Genomic DNA, 22,242 nt, shown 5'->3' on the forward strand with positions numbered 1-22,242 from the left:
GTAGAGCAAAGCTCTGGCAGCTGGATTAGGCTCTGTATGCTTTGTCTCCGAATTCTTTGTCTTTTAGCAAGATTTCCCAGTTCTCCTAAAAGCCAGTAAAGAACCTTTGTGTGGGAGAAGAGCTCAGCTAGCAGAGACTAGTGGCTCCAAGGAAGCTATCACACTTGTCCTGGAGCTATGAATTGACACATGATGGCTCCAGCAGTGAAATCTCAACCTTAGATAGCTGATATTGAGGTGGTGGTGCAGTACTTGCTCTCTGCTTAACATGGCATTTAGGCATCTTGCTAAAGCAGTTGTAACCTCTGTTCTGTTTAGAATATGGGGGAAAGGCATCAATTTGAAAGTGAAACTCTGAGGATAAAGGAAGACTTAAGATTGTTTGGTGTTATCAAAACTCAGTAACTATTTAGTAAAGTAAGACAAAAAACAGGGAGAGTACTGAAACTATTGCCTTGTAGGTGGTTTCACTAACTCATGAAACTATACCTGTCACACTAACTTACTTTTTATTAAAACTGATTTTTGCTTTGTGTTGAACTGTTAAACTGCACAAAAGCAATGAATCTCAAGTTAATTAATACTTTGACCCTTTCTGTTGTGAGATTAGTTTTAATATTTTTGGATTAATTGAAGTATGCAAATGAAAACTGCTGAAAGATCATTTCCAGATTTGCAAATACTGTAGTGCTTAGAGTAAATATTTAGCTTTGATCTTTGCTTTAATTTGCCTTTTTGGTCATAGGGGTGGCTTCTTGTTTCTTTCAAAGGACGTTAAGTATTTATGTGGGGTTTCTGCTGCTCTATTTGAATGAGCAGACTTGAACTTCTGTTAAGGTCAATGTGGCAAAACTGTCACTAGACCTGATTCATCTGCTCCTCTGAGTAATTCAAGGAGCTTCATTAAAGGCAGTTTACGCATGAGTGCGAGTACGGGATCAATCTCTTTCATTGCAGAGCAGAAGTTATTATTAGTAAACAGAATTGTTCCTACCTCAGGGGAGCCAGATTTTTCTCTCCTGGAAGTCATTTCAGGTCTGCTGACTCGCCCGACATTACACTGGCAGAGAAGTGCCAAAGCCAGAACTCAGGCCTCTAAGCCCACATAGTTTCCTCTACGAGATTGCCAAATTTCCCACAGTCCTGCAACCTCCCTTGAGCCTTGCAGCAGGGCCAAACACCCCAGCCACCTCATGCAGCTCCAGGAGGTTCAGCAAAAATTATAAACTCTGACAAGCCACAGCTGTGTTCGCCGAAATCTCTGACTATCCTCGTTGCCTTTAGCACAGAGGTCTGTTCTCTACTGCTTTGCACTTTGATTGCTCTTTCTTCCCCAGCATGTGACTGATAAGAGCCACCAACAGACACCACCTGCTGGGAGATCAGCTGTGCTGGGCTCGCATGCGTTTGTCGTCCATCTGCGTCCTTTAGCTACTCTTATCGGTGGGAGCCTTTTCAAATTTGCTTACTTACCTAATCTTTCTCCTTTTCCCCTCTACAGTGTTATCGTGAGTTTTTCATCTCCGTTCCTCACATTTTCCTACTCAAATTGTGTGCTCATTAAAATGTTTTAAATTAAGACCTTTCCTCCTTTCATGCAGAGTGCATCATGCCTTTTCTGTGCATTACTTAAAAAAAAATCCTTATCACAATGTTAGAGACAATTTACATTATATTCTATTAAAAATCCATTTTGTCCAAGGTTGTCACAATTCATAGATTAATGCTTTCTAGAGTGTGTTTTGTTAGGAATACATTCAGAAATCCACTTCTTTAGTAGTCCCATAAGCTTGTATTTAAAACCTCTTTTTGATAATGTAGTTGAACAAAGAGCATAAAAAGAAGAGATTTATTTTAAATACACACAAGTATATTGCAGACACCTATTCTGATCTGTGTGGAGCCTTAATTTGCCCTTACTGCTGTCATCTCAAATGAGCTTTTTGGCAGCTCATTGAGTGAGGAGAATGATTGTTGTCATGTGCATTTATTCTCCCTTGTATTCTTTGCTTGGGGCAGAACTTCATGAATCTCATTTTGGTACGGCTAGTTGAATCAGAAGTGTGCTTTGTTTCCAGAAAACACAGTTTCTACTTCAAGCACAGATACTTCTACATGGTGCCTGCAGCTGGGACCCAGTATTCTGTGCCATAAGAAAGGATCTTTATGGATTTCTGCACTGAGCACAGAGTGCATCTTGCAAGGAGCTGAGGAAATCAGGGCTGATGGGCTTCAATAAAAACCAAGTGCTTTCAGCGTTCCACACAGAATAGCTGTTGAGAGGATCTGGGATCTTACACTATGGTGCAGGGCTAAATGTTGAGTTATTGCAAAAAATGCTTTTCAGATAGATAGAAGGTCAACAACTGGGAGTCTACCAGCCACAAATTCAGTGTGAGTGTATACACAGTGCTGAGTATAGTGTTACTATGACCAAACTGGTTCTTCTCACTTAGGGATTATTTTATCTCCATGTCTACAATGCAGCTTCTATCTGTCAGGATATCCATCACTGCATAAATTAAACTTGCATGAGAAAGACTGAAAGAAGCAGTAGGGAGGGTGAAACCTTCAGAGGGAATTCTTTAAGTTTCTATCAGAACTATTTATACTGTTGCCTGGAAATTTGGATTTATTTATTTATTTATTTTCTTTAAATTGATGCAGACCGGGTTGACCATTTGGCATTTGACATCATCTATCTTTAAACTTGAATAAAAAATTAAAATCCTGTAATGATCATTCAATTTCTTTACCATTTTCAAAGGTCTTTAAAGAATTGAAATAATTAAAGGACTTTATAAAAATATAATTGCAATGTGTGCACATTATATATATATACTTAAATCAGGAAAAACAGTTATTTCATGTATTTATAGGTATGCAAATATAACCTCCTATTTTGAAATAATTCACGTCTTTTCCTGTGCTTGGGAATACCCTTTGAACCAGAAATATCACTCAAAAGGAAGATGAAAAGTTGGCTGCCAGTAAAGATATGGGCATATATTTATTTAAAGTAAATACATACTGTTGGAGCTGATGAATGTGCAAAAATGTTGTATCAGTTAGTTTTGTTTTTAAAGCTGTGGATAAAAAAAAAAAAAAAAAAAGAGCTGAGGCTGTCTCCTCTCCCTCCTCCCCTTGACAGACAGCCTTGAGAGGCCCTTGTCCCTCAGAACAAATGCTGCTCCCTGCATTCCCTACTCTCCCACCACTGCTCCAGTCCCTTCCTTGCTGGGGGCCATAAGCAAGCATCTGCTGGGGTGTCTGGGTCCTCGCGGCTCTGCCAGGCTGCAGCTGCATCTCACATCACCGTGGAGGTGTTTGTGCACTGAATTGCCTGCTGGTCTGTGCTCCAGAACGACACAAATGTGGGTCACAACTCATGGGCCATCAAGGAAGGGCAGCGCAGTGCAGACTCCCACTGTCCCCAACCAGAGCCTGCTCTGGTCCTGGTGGTTTGCTGCACTCCTTACTGCTGTGACTTGGCCACCTGAGGACACAGCTTGGTTGTGTCTGTGCCCTTGAGTGGTACGGCACGGGGTGTGCTGAAGCTAGAACGAGGAGTTGGGTTGCTTTGCTACAATGATTAAGAGCAGAAAGGGCTGCAGACTGCTGTAGTACATGGCAGCATGCTGTTAATGACACAGGGGAAGGCACTAGAACATGGAGTGAAACGCTGAGATGTGTTTATTGCCAAAGGAACTTGCTTGGCCCTGGGACACCGACTGTGTAAAGTGCCATCAGAAACAACAGTTGCCTGACAGAAAATCAATTGCATGTGTTGCTCTACACAAAAGAGCAGCAACTGCTACAGCCAGAACCTCTTGCTGTCTTATTTTAGGCCCGTGCAAAGGCAGTGGGCTGGATGCCATCAAGTTCACACAGTACTGAAGTGAATGTGTAAGAGGAGCAGAGGGAGCAAAGAAACACAGTAGTGAAGAGCTGAGGGAAAAAAGCTGGGAAATGGGGAAGGGAAAGCTGATGGCTGTCACCCCCTGCCATGCTGGTCGGAGGGAGGTGAAGCAGGCTCCTGTGCTTTAGTGCCTCCATCCACCACAAAAGTCATACCTGAATCTTTGGAAAGGAAGGTTTTGCCTCCTTTCCAAAAAAAAAAAAAAAAAAAAAAAAAGAGGAGCTTAAGGTGTGGGCAGAATGGGCAGAAGTCATAGAAGTCATAGACAACGTGGTGCAGTGTACTGCCTTGGGTGTTTCTCTCCTATTCTTATGCACTTGCTGCTTTCCTTAGGTCAGAAGTGTCATGGGCAAATAAATGTGCTTTGAATGTAGAGTACATATGGTCTATAGATCCTGCAGGAGTTCATTCTCTGACCTTTGGCCAGACCCCAAGACAGCCCTGTCTCTTGAGCCATTGATGAAGGGAATTTTATCTTTAATGCACCAGTTTTAAGGTTGTGACCTCTATTATAAGTGATGGAGTTCTGCTCTGCTTTGTGCAAAGAGTGTTCCAGTGAGAAGCATCCACACACATTTTCAAACATAAATGACTCAGAAGAGTCGCAAAGGAAACCCGAATTAGAAGAATTTTAACTAACCTTTATTCTTTACAGGTATTCCTTTTTGTATAAAAGGATCTAAGCCTGCTTGGAAATGTTTCTGTGAGATAAAAGCACTGACACCTCTCAGTAGCTTAAAGAGGACATAAAAAAATAATAGACAAATTAACAGCAGTAGGAAGGACCGCTTACTGTAGAAAGCTGCAGTTCTAGAATCAAATGGCAATGTATCATTTCTGGAGGGTGGTTGGTTGGTTTGTTTGTTTCTTTTCATTCAAGGCTGAGAACGATGAAATTGCCTGTCCATCTCCTGTCAGGAGCCTAATAGCCTGGTAACCACATGAATTCTCTCCTGGCCAGCCAGCTCTTTCAGATGGCTGTTTTTGTCTCTTTCTTAGTTAGGCTCACTGCTGCTCTGGTGAAGTCTCCAGCAGAGATGGGTCAGAGGGATTACTGACTGGTAGTGCAGGTAATTGCTTCCTTACCCTGGTTCACACATCCAAGAAGGTAGTGATATAGTGGCGCTTCTTATTGCATCCTTACTGTGCTGATATAGTACCTTTGTTATAACCCAAGGAAATATTTTTGAACAAATATACCTTTGGTAGTTGTAAAAACCTGTACAGCAAGAAACCTTGACAAGGTACATACACCATTGTCTTGAAATTTTGGAAAATGAGAAACTTGTTGTTGGAAGAACTCAGTAGTATTCACCTGTATTCAGTGGAGTAAGATGATACCGTACAGAGGCATGAAAATGACTAACAGTTGATAAAGTTTTGATTTACCATGCTAGTTGAAAGTTTTGTGTAAATACAGAGAAATAGTCAGAAAATTCCTTCTGTCTGTGTTTGCCTAACTGGCGTACAGTAAATGGGAAAAATCACTTTTTAGCTAAAAAAAGTTGCATATTGCTTAGAGGATTAGGTTATGCCTCAAAAACTACGTCACTAGAGCCCTGTCTTTGTGCAGGCTGGGTGTGATGTTACAGGAGGATAGTCAGACTTGCAATATGCGTAGGGATCTTGGTGAGCATGGGACAGAGGAATTTAAAAGACTCAAATGGAAGAAAAGGCAGAGCTCCTGGGGTGTAGAAAGGATGTGCTGAGAAGTAGCAAGTCCCTTGTTGTACTCTGTTCTTCAGCTTTTTGTAGCAATGGGAAAAAATAGGACAAATAGCAGATCTTATAATGAGAGAAGGAGCAGTTGTGATCCTTGGCTTAGAAGAGTCAATTCTAGTTCCTTGTTCAACTTGGTAGGTCAGGCAGTTGGTGGTCAGCTGTGCTTGTGGCTTAAGACTTTTTTTCAGAAGTCTCATTCCTGCTTCTAGCAGTGGTTGGACAGGCAAGCTTTGAGCTTTTTATTTCATCCCTTTCAATTTTGATCTCCTTTTTCTGTGTGGGCTCTTTAGAAGGTTTGAGGAAAATGGAAGTCATTTCTTAATACCTGCTTTTGCTTTTGTATATAATTTGTGTTAAAGCACAAAAAAAAATATCAGTGGAACTCGGTGGTGGTTTGCTTAAATAATCTCTTCACAAATGTGCTCCACAAAACTTGATTGAAAGCCTATTGAGTGACATGTCTTCTGAAAGATGAGCCCAATCATTCTGAAACGAGTCTTGTTTTTTAATTTGACCTAATTAGCTTAATTTTGGGTATATCATTCCTAGATGTGAATCTTAATATTAATGTAACAGTTGGGAAAGTTTAATTTCAGGGTAGGATAGTCTGCATAATTAGGACTGCAGGAGTATAGCAGTGAGGCTGGGAGCAAATATGAAATGCATGCTGATGAGTGAATGACTGCTCAAATAGTTATTCATCCGTTGGTGCTTGCATGCTTTTTCCGCACAGGATGCCAAAGGGAGTTATGGCATATTCAAAAGTCAATGGGCTTTTCTTGGTCTCTACCAGTCTGTTTTAATGGCCATGTGAATGATGGCATGTGAGCTACCACCAGAGGTCCATGACAAAAGTACAATTCTGGAAAATTTGTAAAGCTTTACAGAGACATGTATGCATAATCCAGCTGTGCTTAGTTGATAATTTAAGACTGAGTGATGAAGCCCATGTAAGCATGGCTGCTGAACTCACCGCTCTTATAACAGATGTTCTGACTCAAGGAACAGCAGTGAAAATGTGCTGGATTTTTGGGTTTGTTTTCCTAATTTGGTCACAGTTGTTTTTATTTTATTTTATTTTATTTTATTTTATTTTATTTTATTTTATTTTATTTTATTTTATTTTATTTTATTTTATTTTATTTTATTTTATTTTATTTTATTTTATTTTATTTTATTATTTTATTTTTTTTCCCTTGATAACTTAGACTTGAAGAAGACTTTTCTTGGGTGTATGCTGATCTGAATACCCAGGAAACACTGTTCTTAGTCACTACTAAACATGGGGTCTGTACATGTTTAGGTTTCTGAGTAGCACCTCTAGATGTCTAAGATTGCCTCACTGATGGCAGAGTTTCAATGAGCCTAATGGAGATTACAGAGGGAGGGAGAAGACATGATCAAAACACGGTGCCACAAGTGTTAGCTGATTCTTCTGTAAATGCCCTACTTACTCCCATTCTCCCAGTTATAAAGCCTGTTCTTCTGGCAAACGTAAATCTAGATTCAGAAGACCATCTTTATGTAGGGTGCCACTTAAGTACCTACTTGCTTTCAAGTATCTACCTTGGTTCTGTTGATGCCAGTAATGATAAAAGAGGTAGTCGGAGTCAGCAATTAGAGATACATTGTGTGGAAAATGTAGGTCTTGATGGTAAGCCACATATATATAATAAGAGGCATTACGGTGTCACACTTGAAAATATTGTGGAAATCAGAAATTGAATTCTTCTATAGCATAGAAATGTATCTAAGTGTATTAGAAATGTTGCTAAGGAATTTATTTTTGGCAACTTTACACAGAGATTTAAGGATTGTTCTTTGATAGAATAGGACTAGAAAAGATTATTGAATGAATATGAAATCAGAGAGCTGGTATTTGAGGCATGTTTAATTCCCACCTTTACCAAGTTATGAGTTTGACTTGTAGCAGAGCCTCCTGCACACATTGGAATTCCATTTTAGAATTCCATTTATGTGTTGACTTGCTTTCTTAACAGCCAGTGCATTAAAGTACCAAAGCTAACAACTCCTTTATTAGGCATTTAGCCAAAATTTAAACTCATTTTGTTGTTAGGAGGTTTTGTTGCTAGACAAGCAAATATTAAGTTTGTTACTTTGATTTGTTTGAATCCTCCATGCCAAATACATTATAAAATATCCCAGCATTAACTTTGCATGAATTATTTTTGCTTTAGTTAGAATTTTTCTGTCATTTTGCCATTGATATTCCTCACCTCTGTTTATAACTTAAAGCATTTATTTTTGAAGCCTATAATGTAACTCTTGCAAGATGAAAAAATAAGCTGAGTGGAAATTGGCAGATGCTTCTGTCAGTGTCAGTATATGATTTTTATTTTTTTTTTCTTTTAAACCTCATTGTTCCCTTGAGAAGAATGTTAAGTCAGGTTTAAACTAAGAGCCCTTGCACATCTGTTAGTGTGATGAATCTGTAAATTGAGAATTGAGACTCGGGCACTTTTGCAAGTTCCCAGCCCTCAGCTGGGGATGGCCAACATGCATCCTCGCTGATGTTTGCTAAGGTTGCGTTAAGCTGGTCTGCAATAATAGCACTGCCAGTGTTGCACTCTTCTGGTACCATATTTCATTGTGTTCCTGCAACTGATGGGATGAGACCAAGACTGCTGGTCTTCCTAGAACAAATGTCCCTGTTATTGTCAGGTAAGAAGGCGGCTATCTTGCCTCACCCACATGTTAAACACATTTTCACTTTTTAGGCAAGGGTAGCTCATCATTGCACAATCAAAAAGAATTTTTATTATTTTATTTTATTTTATTTTATTTTATTTTATTTTATTTTATTTTATTTTATTTTATTTATTTTATTTTTTCTCTTAGGAGTTTTCAGTGTGGAGATTTAACTCTAGAAGTTATTGATCTTAGCAGTGAGTGGAGATATTTGGAGATACAGATTCCTATTTTTGCTCTCCCTTTTAGGCAATTTTAATCTGTGCCATTTTTCTAAATCTGACTGGTGTGTCTTTTTGTTAGATAAGCACTCTTCTTAATGGTGTACCCTTTAATTTCTCTAGTGACAAGAGGAGGAAATAAGTTATTCCTCTTTTAAAAAGAGTGATTTAAGTAGGGAATAATGAATGCAAAATGCTGTCATTAAAAATCAGCAGATAATCTGATGGATCATCTGTCACTCCTGAGACTTGCCATAAAGAAAAAGTGGATAATAATTTTAAAGAAAAATAAAAATGTTAAGGATGAGTATGGAACATATTGGCTGTGAATGCCTTAATAATGAAAACTGTTTTTTACTCATTGAACAACACGTTGAGACTCCTGCCAGCCAAACACATTGCAGGAGAAAATAATTTCTTTCAAGAGCCTTTCAAAAATGGTGTAGCATAAGAGGTAGAGTATTTTACAGGTTTGTGGTCCTGTGTGTTCTCTGTATTTTACCAGTTTTATTGTGGAAGATAAACCGTAGCAACATACTGACAGGCAACTGTATTTGTCACATTGTGCATGCCAGGTGTGCCAAAGGAGATAACTAAACCAGGCCCCAATAACTGTGTGATAAAAATATTTATGGAAGCGTGGAACACACAGGGAGGCTACTGGGCTGACTTAGACAGAGGCATGTAAATCAGAGAAATATTAAATAGAGGTTAATCCAAGGCTTTGTTTTTTTCAAAACTTTTGGCTTCTCTTTTAATACCATTGAAGAGTTCATCATTGGTAGGATTCCTCTGCTGGAACTGTTCTCTGGGATACAACAGCTTTTGCCTTGGTTCATGACATAGCTTGTAGAGTGATAGTCCTTGGAAATACTGAGCCTGCTTTGCTGATTGCTGCCCTTACTAACTTATCTGAGTTGCTGAAAATGTGTTAAGTGGGTTTTCCTGTTGCTTCTGTATAAACTTAGTGCGGATGTAGCAGTTGAAAAATAATGGTTCAGGTAGTTCATAGGCATGAGGCTAGTTTTCCCACATTATCAGTGAGTACCTTCACCCTGGGTTGTTGGGGAAATGGATCTTGTAATCCTGCAGTTTTCAGAAGGATGAGGTTTTTATCTGAAGTAGAAAGAATATGTATCTTCAGAACAGTTTTTAAGGGAAATTGTTTCCAGCCTTATTATCTGTTTTCAATTCTGACATATACTGAACATTCTCATTTGATTACCAGTTGTCATCCTTTCTCTGTTGTTTATTAATTGTGTTTTAATCAGTACTACAGTATTTCCCAAAGTCTTTTCTGTCTCTGGCATCAACTGCATTAGTTGGAATACACATGCTGGACTCTCTTCAGAAGGTCTCAGTGGACTTGTACTTGGTTCAGGGCCAGAATCTTGGAGAGCTCATTGCAGAGCCTCAGCTGAAGTTCACAAAGCCAAAGAGCATCTGTCCCATCTGTCCACTCTGGTTTGTATACCTTTATTTCACTTTTTTTTTTTTTTTTTAATGGGTTCCTGAGTTCCTTTGAAATCTGGCCAGTAATCTAGGTATGTGAAACTAAGAGCTTCTTGGTGTTCAGTAACATGGAAAACTTGTCACTTATTTACTTGCATGAAATAGGATCTGCCTGTCCCAGTCCAGTCCACCATCTGATTTAGCCAGGTACAAGTGGTCTGTTCTCTATGCACACTGGAACATCTATTTTTTTCATTCCTTATAAGGAGACAGGAAAGAAGAAGTTCAAGCCCTCATCACAGTATATTCTTCATCCCTCCAAAATATTTATATTGACTGTGTCCAAAGCTTTATGAAATAATGCTACCATCAGGGTAGTATTAGTCCTTGGCCTCTGTGAAAAGGGCTGTCATAGGTGTCATAAATTAAACTTTTCTTGGTGGTTGCAGCCAACAACACTTACCTCGCTCTATCTTCCCAAGTTTCATGGAATATTCACTCCATCTGATAAGTGTGGCTTATATCATGGCATGTGATGGAGCAGAGGTTGTCATTTCTGGACAGATGCAGGAGTGGCCCTTTTCATTTTATAGGTGTTCAACAGCAGAGCAGAATGGGCCAAGTGCAGGGCTGCAGCTCTCCTCCTGTTTGCCAGTGCACTGTTAGCACAACTTTTATTTTCTAATTATTCATGTTTTACGTATATTGGTGCTCCAAGCCAGAAGAACATATGCATGTTTCAAAAAGACTATGGTGGAGAGCTACAGGCTGGGAGAGGAATGGTTGGAAAGCTGCCAGGCAGAGAAGGACCTGGGAGTGATGGTGGACAGTCGGCTGAATATGAGCCAGCAGTGTGCTCAGGTGGCCAAGAAGGCCAACGGCATCCTGGCTTGTATTAGGAACAGTGTGACCAGCAGGGCTAGGGAGGTGATCGTCCCCCTGTACTCAGCTCTGGTGAGGCCGCACCTTGAGTACTGTGTTCAGTTTTGGGCCCCTCGCTACAAGAAGGACATCGAGGTGCTTGAGCGGGTGCAGAGAAGGGCGACGAAGCTGGTGAGGGGCCTGGAGAACAAGTCCTACGAGGAGCGGCTGAGGGAGCTGGGCTTGTTCAGCCTGGAGAAGAGGAGGCTCAGGGGCGACCTTATCGCTCTTTTTAGGTACCTCAAGGGAGGCTGTAGCGAGGTGGGGGTTGGCCTGTTCTCCCACGTGCCTGGTGACAGGACGAGGGGGAATGGGTTTAAGTTGAGCCAGGGGAGTTTTAGGCTAGATGTTAGGAAGAACTTCTTCACTGAAAGGGTTGTGAGGCACTGGAACAGGCTGCCCAGGGAAGTGGTGGAGTCACCATCCTTGGAAGTCTTCAAAAGACGTTTAGATGTAGAGCTTAGGGATATGGTTTAGTGGAGGGCTGTTAGCGTTAGGTTGGAGGTTGGACTCGATGACCTTGAGGTCTCTTCCAACCTAGAAAATTCTGTGATTCTGTGATTCTGTGAGGAAGAAAAAAAAAAAAACACATCAAGAGTATTTAGAAGTTTCAAATACCAGCAGATTTGTGTTGATTTGGAGATGCCCAGGCACTTGCACATTTATTCTTTCTACGAGTGTTTAAAAACACTGTAGAACTCCATTCTTTGTGTTTTACAGAACAAATTCTCTGATCTTTTTTTTTTTTTTTTTAATATAATAACAATAAATATCATAAAGAGCTGGAGAACTGGATGGGTGGGAGCAGGTCTCCTTTCAAACAGTTGAATGGATCAAGGAATTGATCACCTGCAGTGGGATAATTTGTGCTTTTGCCTCTTGCAATTCAATGAATTCATGGAGCTTCTGGTTTGGCTGTCAGTCCTTATGTTTTACTTTTGTGTTGAGGGGGATGTCTGCTGGACTTCCTCCCTCTGCCTCTTTCTCCACCCTTAAGCTCCAGTGGAGATCAGCAGAAGTGATGTGTTGATGTGAGCTGTAATTCTCTTTCAGCCATGATTATATATCAATCTGCTGCACACTGTAAGTGGTACTTCTGGATTCCTGCTGTGAGTGGTTGATTAGATTCTAGTACCTTTTCATTCTATAGATAAGGAATTTTTTAACAAAGCTGAGTAATACACAAAAGCCCAAGTTTATTCTTTGTTCTTGTTTTCCCCCACTAGTACCTCATGCTTAAATACAAAAATAGAATGTTTTTGGCATGCCTGACCTTCTTTAACTACATCTGTCCCCCTATTTCAAATAAAATGCGATTTAAAGGTTCATGTTGACCCTAAATTGTAAGATATGTCTGTGACCTACGTAGAAATTTCCTGCAAAATGTGAATCCTAAATTGAATTTGGAACTCTCTGTGATAAAATGAATGCTAACTGCAAGTTTATTTGTAGTCCTGCTTGTTACATTTTTCTTTGTCAGCACAAGCTTTATTCCTCCAAATATATTATTGAATGAAAGAAAGAAACTATTCTTTTATCTGCTAATGTTGATGCCTGTAATCCATCCTGTTCATTTTCTGTGCTGCTGTTTTCGTTGTGTGGTTCTCCTCCAGCTTATGTAGCACAGAAGAACTTAATTGCACAAGTCTGATGTACTTTTCTATTCCTGGCAACAGTGTAGGTTGCTAAACTATTATGTGGGAGATGCCTTCTGGAATACGAAGTGTATGCTGCAGTTGGGGTATGGCAGGGTTAGGGCCCAGTCTGGGAGGAGCCTTTTAATTAGCTTTTTGGATATTTTCTGTGGAACTAGCAATTCGACTGTCATTTCCTGAGCAATTTTGCAAGCAGAAAGTGTACTTTCTGAAAGTCTCATACTACAGGGCTTTCCTAATGCATGTAGAACCATTTAATTCTAGGAAATCCCAAAATTTACACCAGTAGCTGATGCTTGACAAAAGCCAGGAGAGAACTCGTCATTTGATGATGTGAGGAGAGACCCATTTCCCTTCATCGCTAACCACTTTTGATTTCTTGCCCTTGAAAGTTTTATTTGGTCGTTAATATTTGCAAATAGTGTGCTTGGTGCAGGATAGCAAGTAACACTGGAAACAGATCGTGCCCCAGAAGGCTGGGGTAGATTAGGTTTACTCATTTGCACACACTGTACCTGACTCTTGATTTTGTTTTAAAATGAGCTTTAATTGGGTCTCTGGATGAACACTTATGTTCACTTCTGGTCAGGTGAAAAATGGTATCTTGCGGGCTGTTCAGAAACCGAAATGCTAGGGACTCACTCAGGACTGAATTGTTTCCTCAGCTGCACCTGAGCATTGGGCCAGTGGTTGGACTCTTTGGTAAGTTTTCAAAATGCTATGGAGGTATCCCTTGTGTGATACATGGGATCTTTGTGGGTTAAATGAACACAGTTAATTTCAGCTGTAGTTTTACTTACTTGCCATAAAGTACTAGGTTAATGCTGGTATTAGGAACAGAGGAGTCTTATTAAATAGTAATGGAGAGACATATTGACAAGTCTTGCAGTTTTTATCATGTATCCTCAAATATTTGTATTCTACGTCACTGACTCCAGTAGTCAAGTGATTTTAAATAAGGGTTTAACTTGAATTTAAAGGTGAAAGTGAGATTCTGCCTGTCATGACTGATAGAAAATTGTGAAAATATCATTAGATTCAAAAGAAGAGAAATCAAAGAAAGAACACTTAAAAGCTGTAGGAATCCCTAGGATGAGTTCATGAATGTGTGGGATCTGACAAATGACCTTTACACGTCCTCCTCAGAGGAGGGCTGCTCTGAGAGCCCTTGCATTACCACAGTTGTACAGTGTGCTGTGGTAGGGTGGGTTTCCACATTTTCAGGGATAAATTATCTGCAAGTGGTCATTTGATTTCCTGTCTTGACAATTAGTGATAGAGCAGACAGAAATTTTAAGATGAACACGGTCAGTCTACTTGTTAATACACCATGAACACAAACACTGGAAGTTCTGAGGATCCCTGCACTGCTAATTAGTATTTCTGTGGTTTCACTAATTGCTTGAACTGGGAACTTGGCCAAAACTAACAGAAGAGACTTCCAGTACAATAAATTGTTTTAATTTTTGCGATCTCATCTTATGCATGGCTCAGTGTTTCTGAAGGCAAGGGTAGAATAAAATCTCATTTTGCATGATAACATATGCAAATCAGAACTTTTTGGTCTCAGATGAAGCTCTGCTTCTATTGACATGGTGCTAGCAAAATGCAGTTAAGAATAAAAAGGCACTAAAACTTTATTTTGCTGATAATATTTCATTATTGCTTTGTAAGTTATCTTATCCATAGGGCAAAATCTGCTGAAGAGATAGGATCCCATAACTCCTGTTTGCTTGTATCATTCTCTGTGATTTATAGAGTGCCATAGATGTTCATGGAATTTTGCAGACGTATAAAAGATTGACATGTTCCTGTCTCAAAGAACTTAAAAATTCTGCAGTTTAGCAGCAGTCAGCAGTTCCTCCTATCAGAATTTTACTTTTAATGGCACTGTATAAAATCACTATTACACAGCCACCAGATGAAATGGCATTTTATTTTTAGTCACAAAAGCGATTTTTTAAGTGTTCGCTAAAGGTCCTACTCTGCCTACATGAAGGGTTAGAAGGCTCTATTGCCTGGCCTGAAGGCAGGACAGAAACAGTGCAAAGTAGCCCCTGATCCTATGACCAGGAAAGATTACCTGTAATGTCCCTAACACTGCTGGTAAGAGGGAGGTGAATGAATTGGGGAGGAGGGGGAGGTGTCATTTATCATGAGTAGCAGTCACTGCTGAGGAGGGGAAAATTCATAGCTCCTTTCACATCAGCAGCCAAACTGTGTTTGTGGTAATGATGACTCCTGACCGTTCTCTGGTTTATGCAAGATTTGAACTAGTGACCAGCAATGAAACACTCTGTATCCTGTTACCAACTTCCTGAATCTCTGAACGGGCACTTCATACTGTTAGCAAGAGGCTTGGGATGATTTCTATAGCTCTCAGAGAGGTCAACCAGGTAATTCCTCAAGGACTACCCTGAAAATCTTTCCATTTAAGTTTAAGGGTCTAGGTGAGTAAAATTTTTGATGTGGGTAACACTTACATATCCATATCTGAAAGAGAATACATTCACCTGCTCAACTCTTTAATAAATTATATAAAAAACTGTTTCCCACCATTGGTTTGAAACAATTGGATGGCTTTTCATTACCAGTATTTCAATGTTTGCCACTCGACACAACTTTACTATATATATATATTATAAGAATGTAACTATACATGCAATTTTAGGTTTTCTAAGGAGTCGTATAAAGTAAAATCCATCTATATCCTGCCCAGGTAATTTAACAGAATTATATATATAAACATAACATTAAAAGCAATTTTCTGAGACTCATGATTACGCTGATTTTGTTTGTCACACACCTGCATGTACTGATTTACCGGAGTAGACTTGGAGTCACTCAGAGTAGTCTCTGTCCCACAGCATAATGTGACAGATGCTAATGAATATGATACATCATAATTTTTCAAAGCAGAGGTACTTGGAAAGATCTTACTTTCACCTTATTAAATGCTTTGAAATTTAATTATATTGAAAATAAAGTAAGATTCTAGGTGTTTTAAGGGGCTGTACACTCGACTCTAAACATAACTGAAAGTCACTTGAATTTTATGGATTTCTTTAATTAGTTCTGTCCTAAATGTTTTTGAGCAGCAAACTAGTGGGAGGCTGGAATTATTTGGAGGGGTTTTGTTTCTAAGGCTGTGAGTGAAAAAGCTCACACTAATTTCAGTGGGAACTCAAACAAGCTGTTATGCTGTAGTCCAGTTGCATTTTCTCAGTGGAAGACCGCAGCAGGGTGGCTTTGTGTGGGTTCTTGGGCATAACATAAGGCTCTTGGAGAATCACAAGGTTAAAACTGCTTGAATTTGTCAGACACCTTGCCTTTCTGTTTGAAATAAAACTCAGCAGAGCGCGCAGTGTAACAGAATTAACAAAATACATGGTTTCAAAGACAGCAAACTTGAGGACTTTGGAAAAAGGGGGCTGTTTTTGATTCTTCTGCCAGCCTTGAAGCACAGTGCTCACACCGGTGCAAATATTCTTGAGCAGAAGTGTGAGGACAAAGGGAGGTGTAACAGCTCTCCTGTAATTCCATGATAGACCGTTTTTTATTCCTTATTTGCTGTGGGAGATTGGTGCATGTGCACCATGCTGGGCAAACACAGGCTCCTGATCTCCACGCATCAACAGCTCTGCATTTGCCTTGTTCTGATCTCCTCTCTTTGTATTTCCTTGTTGCTCACCATCTCTCGTTGCTCCAGTATCAGATTTTATGTTATGCTGGGCAGCACCTTCCTTTTAGGTTTTCATCTTTTTCAGCACAGTCAATGCTGATCTTGTTATCTACAGGCTTTGCTCTGCAGTTAAGGAGGATTGATGCTGGGCAGGACTTGGTCTCTTTACTGGTGAAATGCCTTTTGCCTCCTGCTAGCAACTCTTAAGTTGCACAGCTCATGCCCTTGGTGGAGCAGGAAACAGTTGATCCCTGCCCTAAGAAAGGGTGTGACCAGCACAAAATGGAAGGAATTTGTTTTACAGCATTTTGTCAGCCCGCAGAGCTGATAACGCTGTGCTTTGTATTTTGCATGCAAGAGTAGAGGAGCAGAGAGAGCCTGATGCAGTGCTGCTCTGAGGTGGGCAAGAGTGGCTGGGAAGGGTGACTCTTGTTTTTTTATTTTTATGTTTTTATGAATCAGATGTCCGAAGGGTTGATTGGAATCAGATTAGTAAGCCTTTAGCTGCTTGTTACCTGCCTGATTTTACACTTTGACAAGTGGCAGGGTGAGGTGAGGTGGGCGAGGTGCCAAGCCAGCTGCAGGCAGAGGGGCTGTTTCTCCTCGGAGAGGAGGGAGGGAGGAAGGGGGAGGGAGGAGGGAACCTTCCAGAAACAGGCATCCGGCTTGCGTGGGCTCTCAGAGGCAGGAGCTGTGTCCTGGGCGCAGCACACTGTGCCCAGCTCTCACCCTGGGCCACAGTGAATTTGGGAGGAAGCACTGAAAAGTACCAAGGAGGAGCTGAAAAAAGCTGGGCTGGCACATCATCATGCTACATGCTGAGGTGGGTGCTGCCACTGCTCCCAGCGTTATCCCAGGCATCTCACTCGAGGCCACCATGGTGTGAACCATATCAGTGTCTCTGATATGCACAAATGTTTTACCAGTCATGCTTTAAACTACAGGGATTGTAGGAATTTCAGTCACACTCTCTGCTGGGGGGAGTTAATATCCTTCCTGACTGAGTGCATTGCCTAGAGGGACCATTTTGTGTGTAACACTCTGGTAGAGAGAGTGATACCAGGCGCTGAGCAATGCAGGGTAAAAGACTAATGTGCGCTATGTTAAATGGTGTCTTGGGTTTTGCTGGGTCCCTATTCATAAAACACAACAAAGTGGCGACAAGGATAAACCTTGTCAGCTAAAGGAGCTGCTGGGAATACCAGAGAGTACTTAGTGACTAAAACAAATCAAATTTTGAAATCCTCCCTTCTGAAGGAAAGCACAGAGGGGATTTAACTAGAGTGAGCAAGTGTATGTGCAGTAAAATGGCAGCGTGTGTGTGAGCAGGGCTGGGGGAGAGGAGGCTCTAGGACTAGCTTGGCTGCACCGGAGCAGAGTGCTGAGGCTGGGGTTGGTGTGGTGGCTCTAGAAGGCACCAAGCATGGGGCACTTTGGGAGGAGGGATGTGGAGAGAAGGGCTGCCTGGCAGTTGTGGGTGACCATCTTGAGCAGCAAATCAAGCGCCTGGGTTATTGCTGAGCTCTCAGTCCATGTCGTAGTGGCAGTTGTGGGAGCGGACGCTTTGCATAAGCCTTCTCAATGGTAAGAACCTGCCTGCTTGCTGTAGGCTTGTGCTGCAAAGGGTTAACTATAAGTTGTTTGCTGGTACCATACTTGGGTCTGGGAAGGTTCCTTTTTAATTGTAATTAGGCTGTCCTTGTGTTCATGGCTTGTTTCCACATGGGAATTGTTTCTGACAGAAGCTGTTGCAGGAGTTTGGCTGCTAGCCTGGTGCTTGGGAGCTGGGCTTCAGCTCTCTGCTAAGCCAGATGCTCCCTCTGAGGCTCTGGCCAAGTCACTTAGACTCTCTGTGCCTCAGTTTCTATTCATACAATGGGAGTATTAACATCTACCTGTCTCACAAGGGACTTAGTTGCATAGTAGTCAGAGTGTTAAATGCTCACAGAGTGTTGGGAGGAATGGTTTGTGTTCCTCAGACAGACAGGCAGCAACACCCATGAATTCGAGTCTGGCTTGGAGTATGTCCGTAGTTGAAAGATAATGCACCAGTTACAAGTGCTCAGTTCTGTTCCCCAGCAGAGCTTCAGCTGGACTTGAAGTCAGTTGTCTTTGATAGCTGTAGAAAGAGGAATAATCAAAAGAGAAAACTGTAAAATTGACACTTTCTTCTTCTGACTGAGCATGTAGACAAACTGCCTTGGGCTTTTCAAAATACTGTGTACCTAACTCTCACTGAAGTGGTTCTTGACCATGGAGCCTCCCAGTCCTCTCTGGCAGCTGCTAGCTTGTCCAGTAAAACCTGGTCACTGTTATCCTGGTGCTCTAGAGGTGGAATTTGTGTTTTGTGTGTTGGATACTGAAGTCCTGCCAAGGATGGGTCCTTTATTTGGATGGGGCGTGATGGTGCATCAAGACTTTTGTATCACCAAGTTGCCCAGAATACTGGGCTGAAAGCCAATTTGTGTCTTGCTTTACCTGTTTCTTTCCTTTTTTTTTTTTTTTTTTTTTTTTTTTCCCTTTGTTCTTTTTTTCCTCAGAACCATTGCATTGTATCCCCTAAGGCTAGGATAGGGCCTTTGCTCTATTACATGGAAAGTTATTGAAAACTCATGGAAAATTATGTTCCCTTTCACAATTCTCTACTATTGTATTAACTTGTTCAAAGAGCTCCAGCAGGTTACTGAATTTCCTCCAGCAGCCTCTGATGCCTCAAGCGTACGCTGTGAATCTCACCTTAATTAGATCCTTCATCCCTTTCTCAGGAACAGATGGGAGGCTCAGGGCTGTGAAATACTTGGGATCTCCTGAAAAACCTGAGGAGCGGTCCTCCATGGTCTTCTACCCCCTCATAATACAGCCATCAGTACTAGTCATCCCCTTTGAGGCTGTTTGTGCAGGTCCATTCAAGGGCAGCATGGGTATCCTTTCTGCTGCCTGCGGTGTGCCACAGGCTCATGTTGGCCTTATGGTGCTCCCCTCCTTTCTGCCACCTCTGTCTTTCTCCCTGCACTTCATTAGCCCTGTGGAAATGGCAGATTGAGCTGCCCCCCTTTCCTGCAAGGATTTTTGATTTTATAGTGGGCTTTGGCTTAGCAGGAACACATCTTGTTTTGTATTTAATCACCTATCTTGTTACCAGGGCAAATTTCTTGTTTCTGACCATTTTCCTTCCTTTCAAAAATGTGCACTGTCTCTCTGCAGTCCCACATCACAGCTTCAATGAGTATTTTAAGATTTTTCTCATGTAACACAGTAGTCACTGATACTCAGTGATGCTCACATCTTCTTATCTTTTAATATCTTAATACCTATTAAGACCAGGTAGAGACATCAATCACATCTCACATTGCTTTAGCATTTCCTAGCCAGTGGCTTATAGGACTGATACATTGGGAGCCTTGTACTTCATGGCCTTGTGCTAGATGTTGATATTTGCAAGCCTGTGAATGGGTATCAGGCAAAACGCAGCAAACCATGCCCTGTTGGATAACCCTATCTGGCAATGCATTGCTGATGTTATTGATGAGAAATCCAATTACCACTGGATTTCGTTTGCTTTTCTGCATGCTTCCCTGATAGCACATTATTCTGCCAGAAATTCACAGCAAGATGTGTCCCTGCCATGTGCTCGTAACTAAACTAAGGTACAGCACAGCTGATAAAAAGGGGATGTTAATGAAGGAGACTGAACCACAAGAAATCTGAGCCTTTTTCCTCCTGGATGCTGTAAAGATGACATATTGCTGTGTGTTCATGCTGACTGTCATTTTTTGTCACTACTGTAACCTGTTCACTTTCTTGGCTTCTCAGCCAAATGTGTTCTAGCCAGCAGTCTTCCCTTTCGTTGTATCGACCTGCTAGGAGCAGGAGTTTTCTCTGATAGAAAATGTGTCATACAGCTTTGTTTGTTTATCCCTTCCTTCATTCCTTCACTGGTCTAATCCTTTGGTCCAGCTCCGTGTATGCCAAAGGGTTTCTACAAGTGAAGCACCCACATGCTGGGAATTTAGTCCAGAACAGAACATTGCAACATTAATCTGGAAACTGCAGGAGATGGTTCAAATGCTGAATACAGCCTCTTAGGATTGGGTCTGTAAAGGATGAAGAAGACAACCCAAGTGAAACCCTTTATAGAAGTTTTTTGTTCTGTTTTTTGCTGGCCCTTGGAATACAGACAAACCCATTAAAATGAGACCGTAAAACAAGCCATGGACTCTGGTATATGTGCAAGTTTGGCAAGACCCAAAGCAGAGAGCAACAAGATTTAAAGCAAGTATCCTTCTGAAATTATAGTTTAGAACAGGGAGCACCATGCCAATCGATGAGAGTCTGCTTTTGTTACGGTCACAAAAACCACGTGTGTGACTCGTGCTATTATATTGATGCACAGTGTTGTCAAGGTGATGGATTTGGGCACTTGGCATATACAGGAAGGGTGTAAAAGGCAAGGAAGTATTCTGCAGGCCTCTAGGAACAAGTTTTATTTTAAGGACTTTTTAAAAATATATTGTTGTTGTTGTTATTATTATTATTATTATTATTATTATTATTATTAATAATAACAATAACAATAACAATAACAATAATAATAATAATGGCTGTGATGGCAAATACTCAATTTTTGTTGTAGAAGTGAGAGTTTTACATCCTGGCCTACTGCTGCTGTCATGCACATCACCCATGGGAATGCTATTCTTTCCCTCATGTAGCAGGGTTTGTGAACTTCTGCTGCCTTGCCTCCTTTTGCTGGTACCTAAGAACCTTCCCTCCACAGGGCTGAAGTGGAAATTAGAAAGGGGAAAAGAGTGGAGAGATCATGTAAGTGACTTCTGGTTCAGTTCCTTAGGAAAAGAACTTGGCAGTTAAGGAGTTACTGGGCAGAATACCTAAGAGACTGAAGTAAGGAGGAAGCCTCTAAGGAACATGTCTATAACCTATCAAAATCTTTTCCTTTTTCCTTGTTTTCTTTTCCAATTTTTTTTCTTTTATTCTCTTTTTTTTTCTTCATTTTTTCCTCTTTTTTTCTTCCTTTTCCTCCCACACCCTCCATTTTTTCCTCCTTTTTCTTTTTCCCTTTTCTCCTTCTTTTTCTTCTTGTCTCATCTTTGCTCTTCTTTTTCATAGTGGCCACTACATTTTAAACTGTTTAAAGACAAGTTTGATAGAATCAACTAAAAAGCCAAGAGAAGTGGGGTTTCTGTTGTCAAAACTTTGCAGTCGGACTGCTTAACTGTGCTTTGGTAAAGGGAGGAACTGATAGTTGCTTTCCTTTTTTTTTTTTTTTTTTTTTTTTCCTTTTAAAAATTATCAAGATGAGGGATTGCTGCCTATAAAACTTTAAAAGACAAATCTTTTCTTATATTAGTCCACGTCTTCCTTTCACTAACTTAAATGAAATCAGAAACGGACAGTAAAAGTGAAATGTCTGCCCTAATGAGTCAATCTGATTTATAAGAACCAGCAACGCAAAGGGCATGTTAAACATTTGAATAGTAGAGCTGAAGACTTGTCTGAAGAAGTGCATGCTTTGTGGGAATGCAATGGGTGAGCAGAGTTGGGGGCCCAGAGGAACAGCAGTGAGAGATAGCATGTGTGCAAAAGTCAGTTCAAGTCAAGGCTGGGAGTAGAACTGTCTGGAATACCAATTTTGCCAACTCTGTGAAACAAAAACAAAGAAAAAAAAAAAGGTGAACAAACAAAAAGCATTTTAGGGAGTTTTATGTTATATTTGGTGACAGAGGTGTAGCCACTTGAGTAGCCATTGTGCATGTTGGGAGTGATGCTCTGAAACACTGCTCTTAAGGAACTGCCAAACACCCACTGCTAAAACAGAATTTACAAGTGGGATTATATGTTGTGGTTGTATGTGGTACCTAGTGAATGGCCTAGATCATTCAGTAGGCCACCTCCAATCCTACTTTGTTTTCTGTTGTGTATTAGCAACTTTCTGAGTGAATA

At 40.7% G+C, this 22,242-nt stretch overlaps 1 protein-coding gene across 3 annotated transcripts in view; it reads left to right on the forward strand.

Annotated features, from left to right (window-relative positions):
• TMEM132B (transmembrane protein 132B) overlaps window positions 1-22,242 on the forward strand; it is a 254,751-nt gene that overhangs the window by 112,153 nt on the left and 120,356 nt on the right. The window contains exon 1 of one of the 3 annotated variants that reach the window (XM_084491624.1): window positions 16,947-17,104. The exons of the other annotated variants lie outside the window; for them this stretch is intronic. Within the exon in view, the coding sequence (XP_084347750.1) occupies window positions 17,097-17,104 (8 nt within the window). The 5' untranslated portion in view covers window positions 16,947-17,096. Of the gene's footprint in view, window positions 1-16,946; window positions 17,105-22,242 lie in introns of those variants that run through there. 3 annotated transcript variants of the gene reach the window in all.

The sequence above is a fragment of the Aythya ferina genome (genome assembly GCF_964211825.1).
Source record: "Aythya ferina genome assembly, chromosome: 17".
Classification (NCBI taxonomy): domain Eukaryota; kingdom Metazoa; phylum Chordata; class Aves; order Anseriformes; family Anatidae; genus Aythya; species Aythya ferina.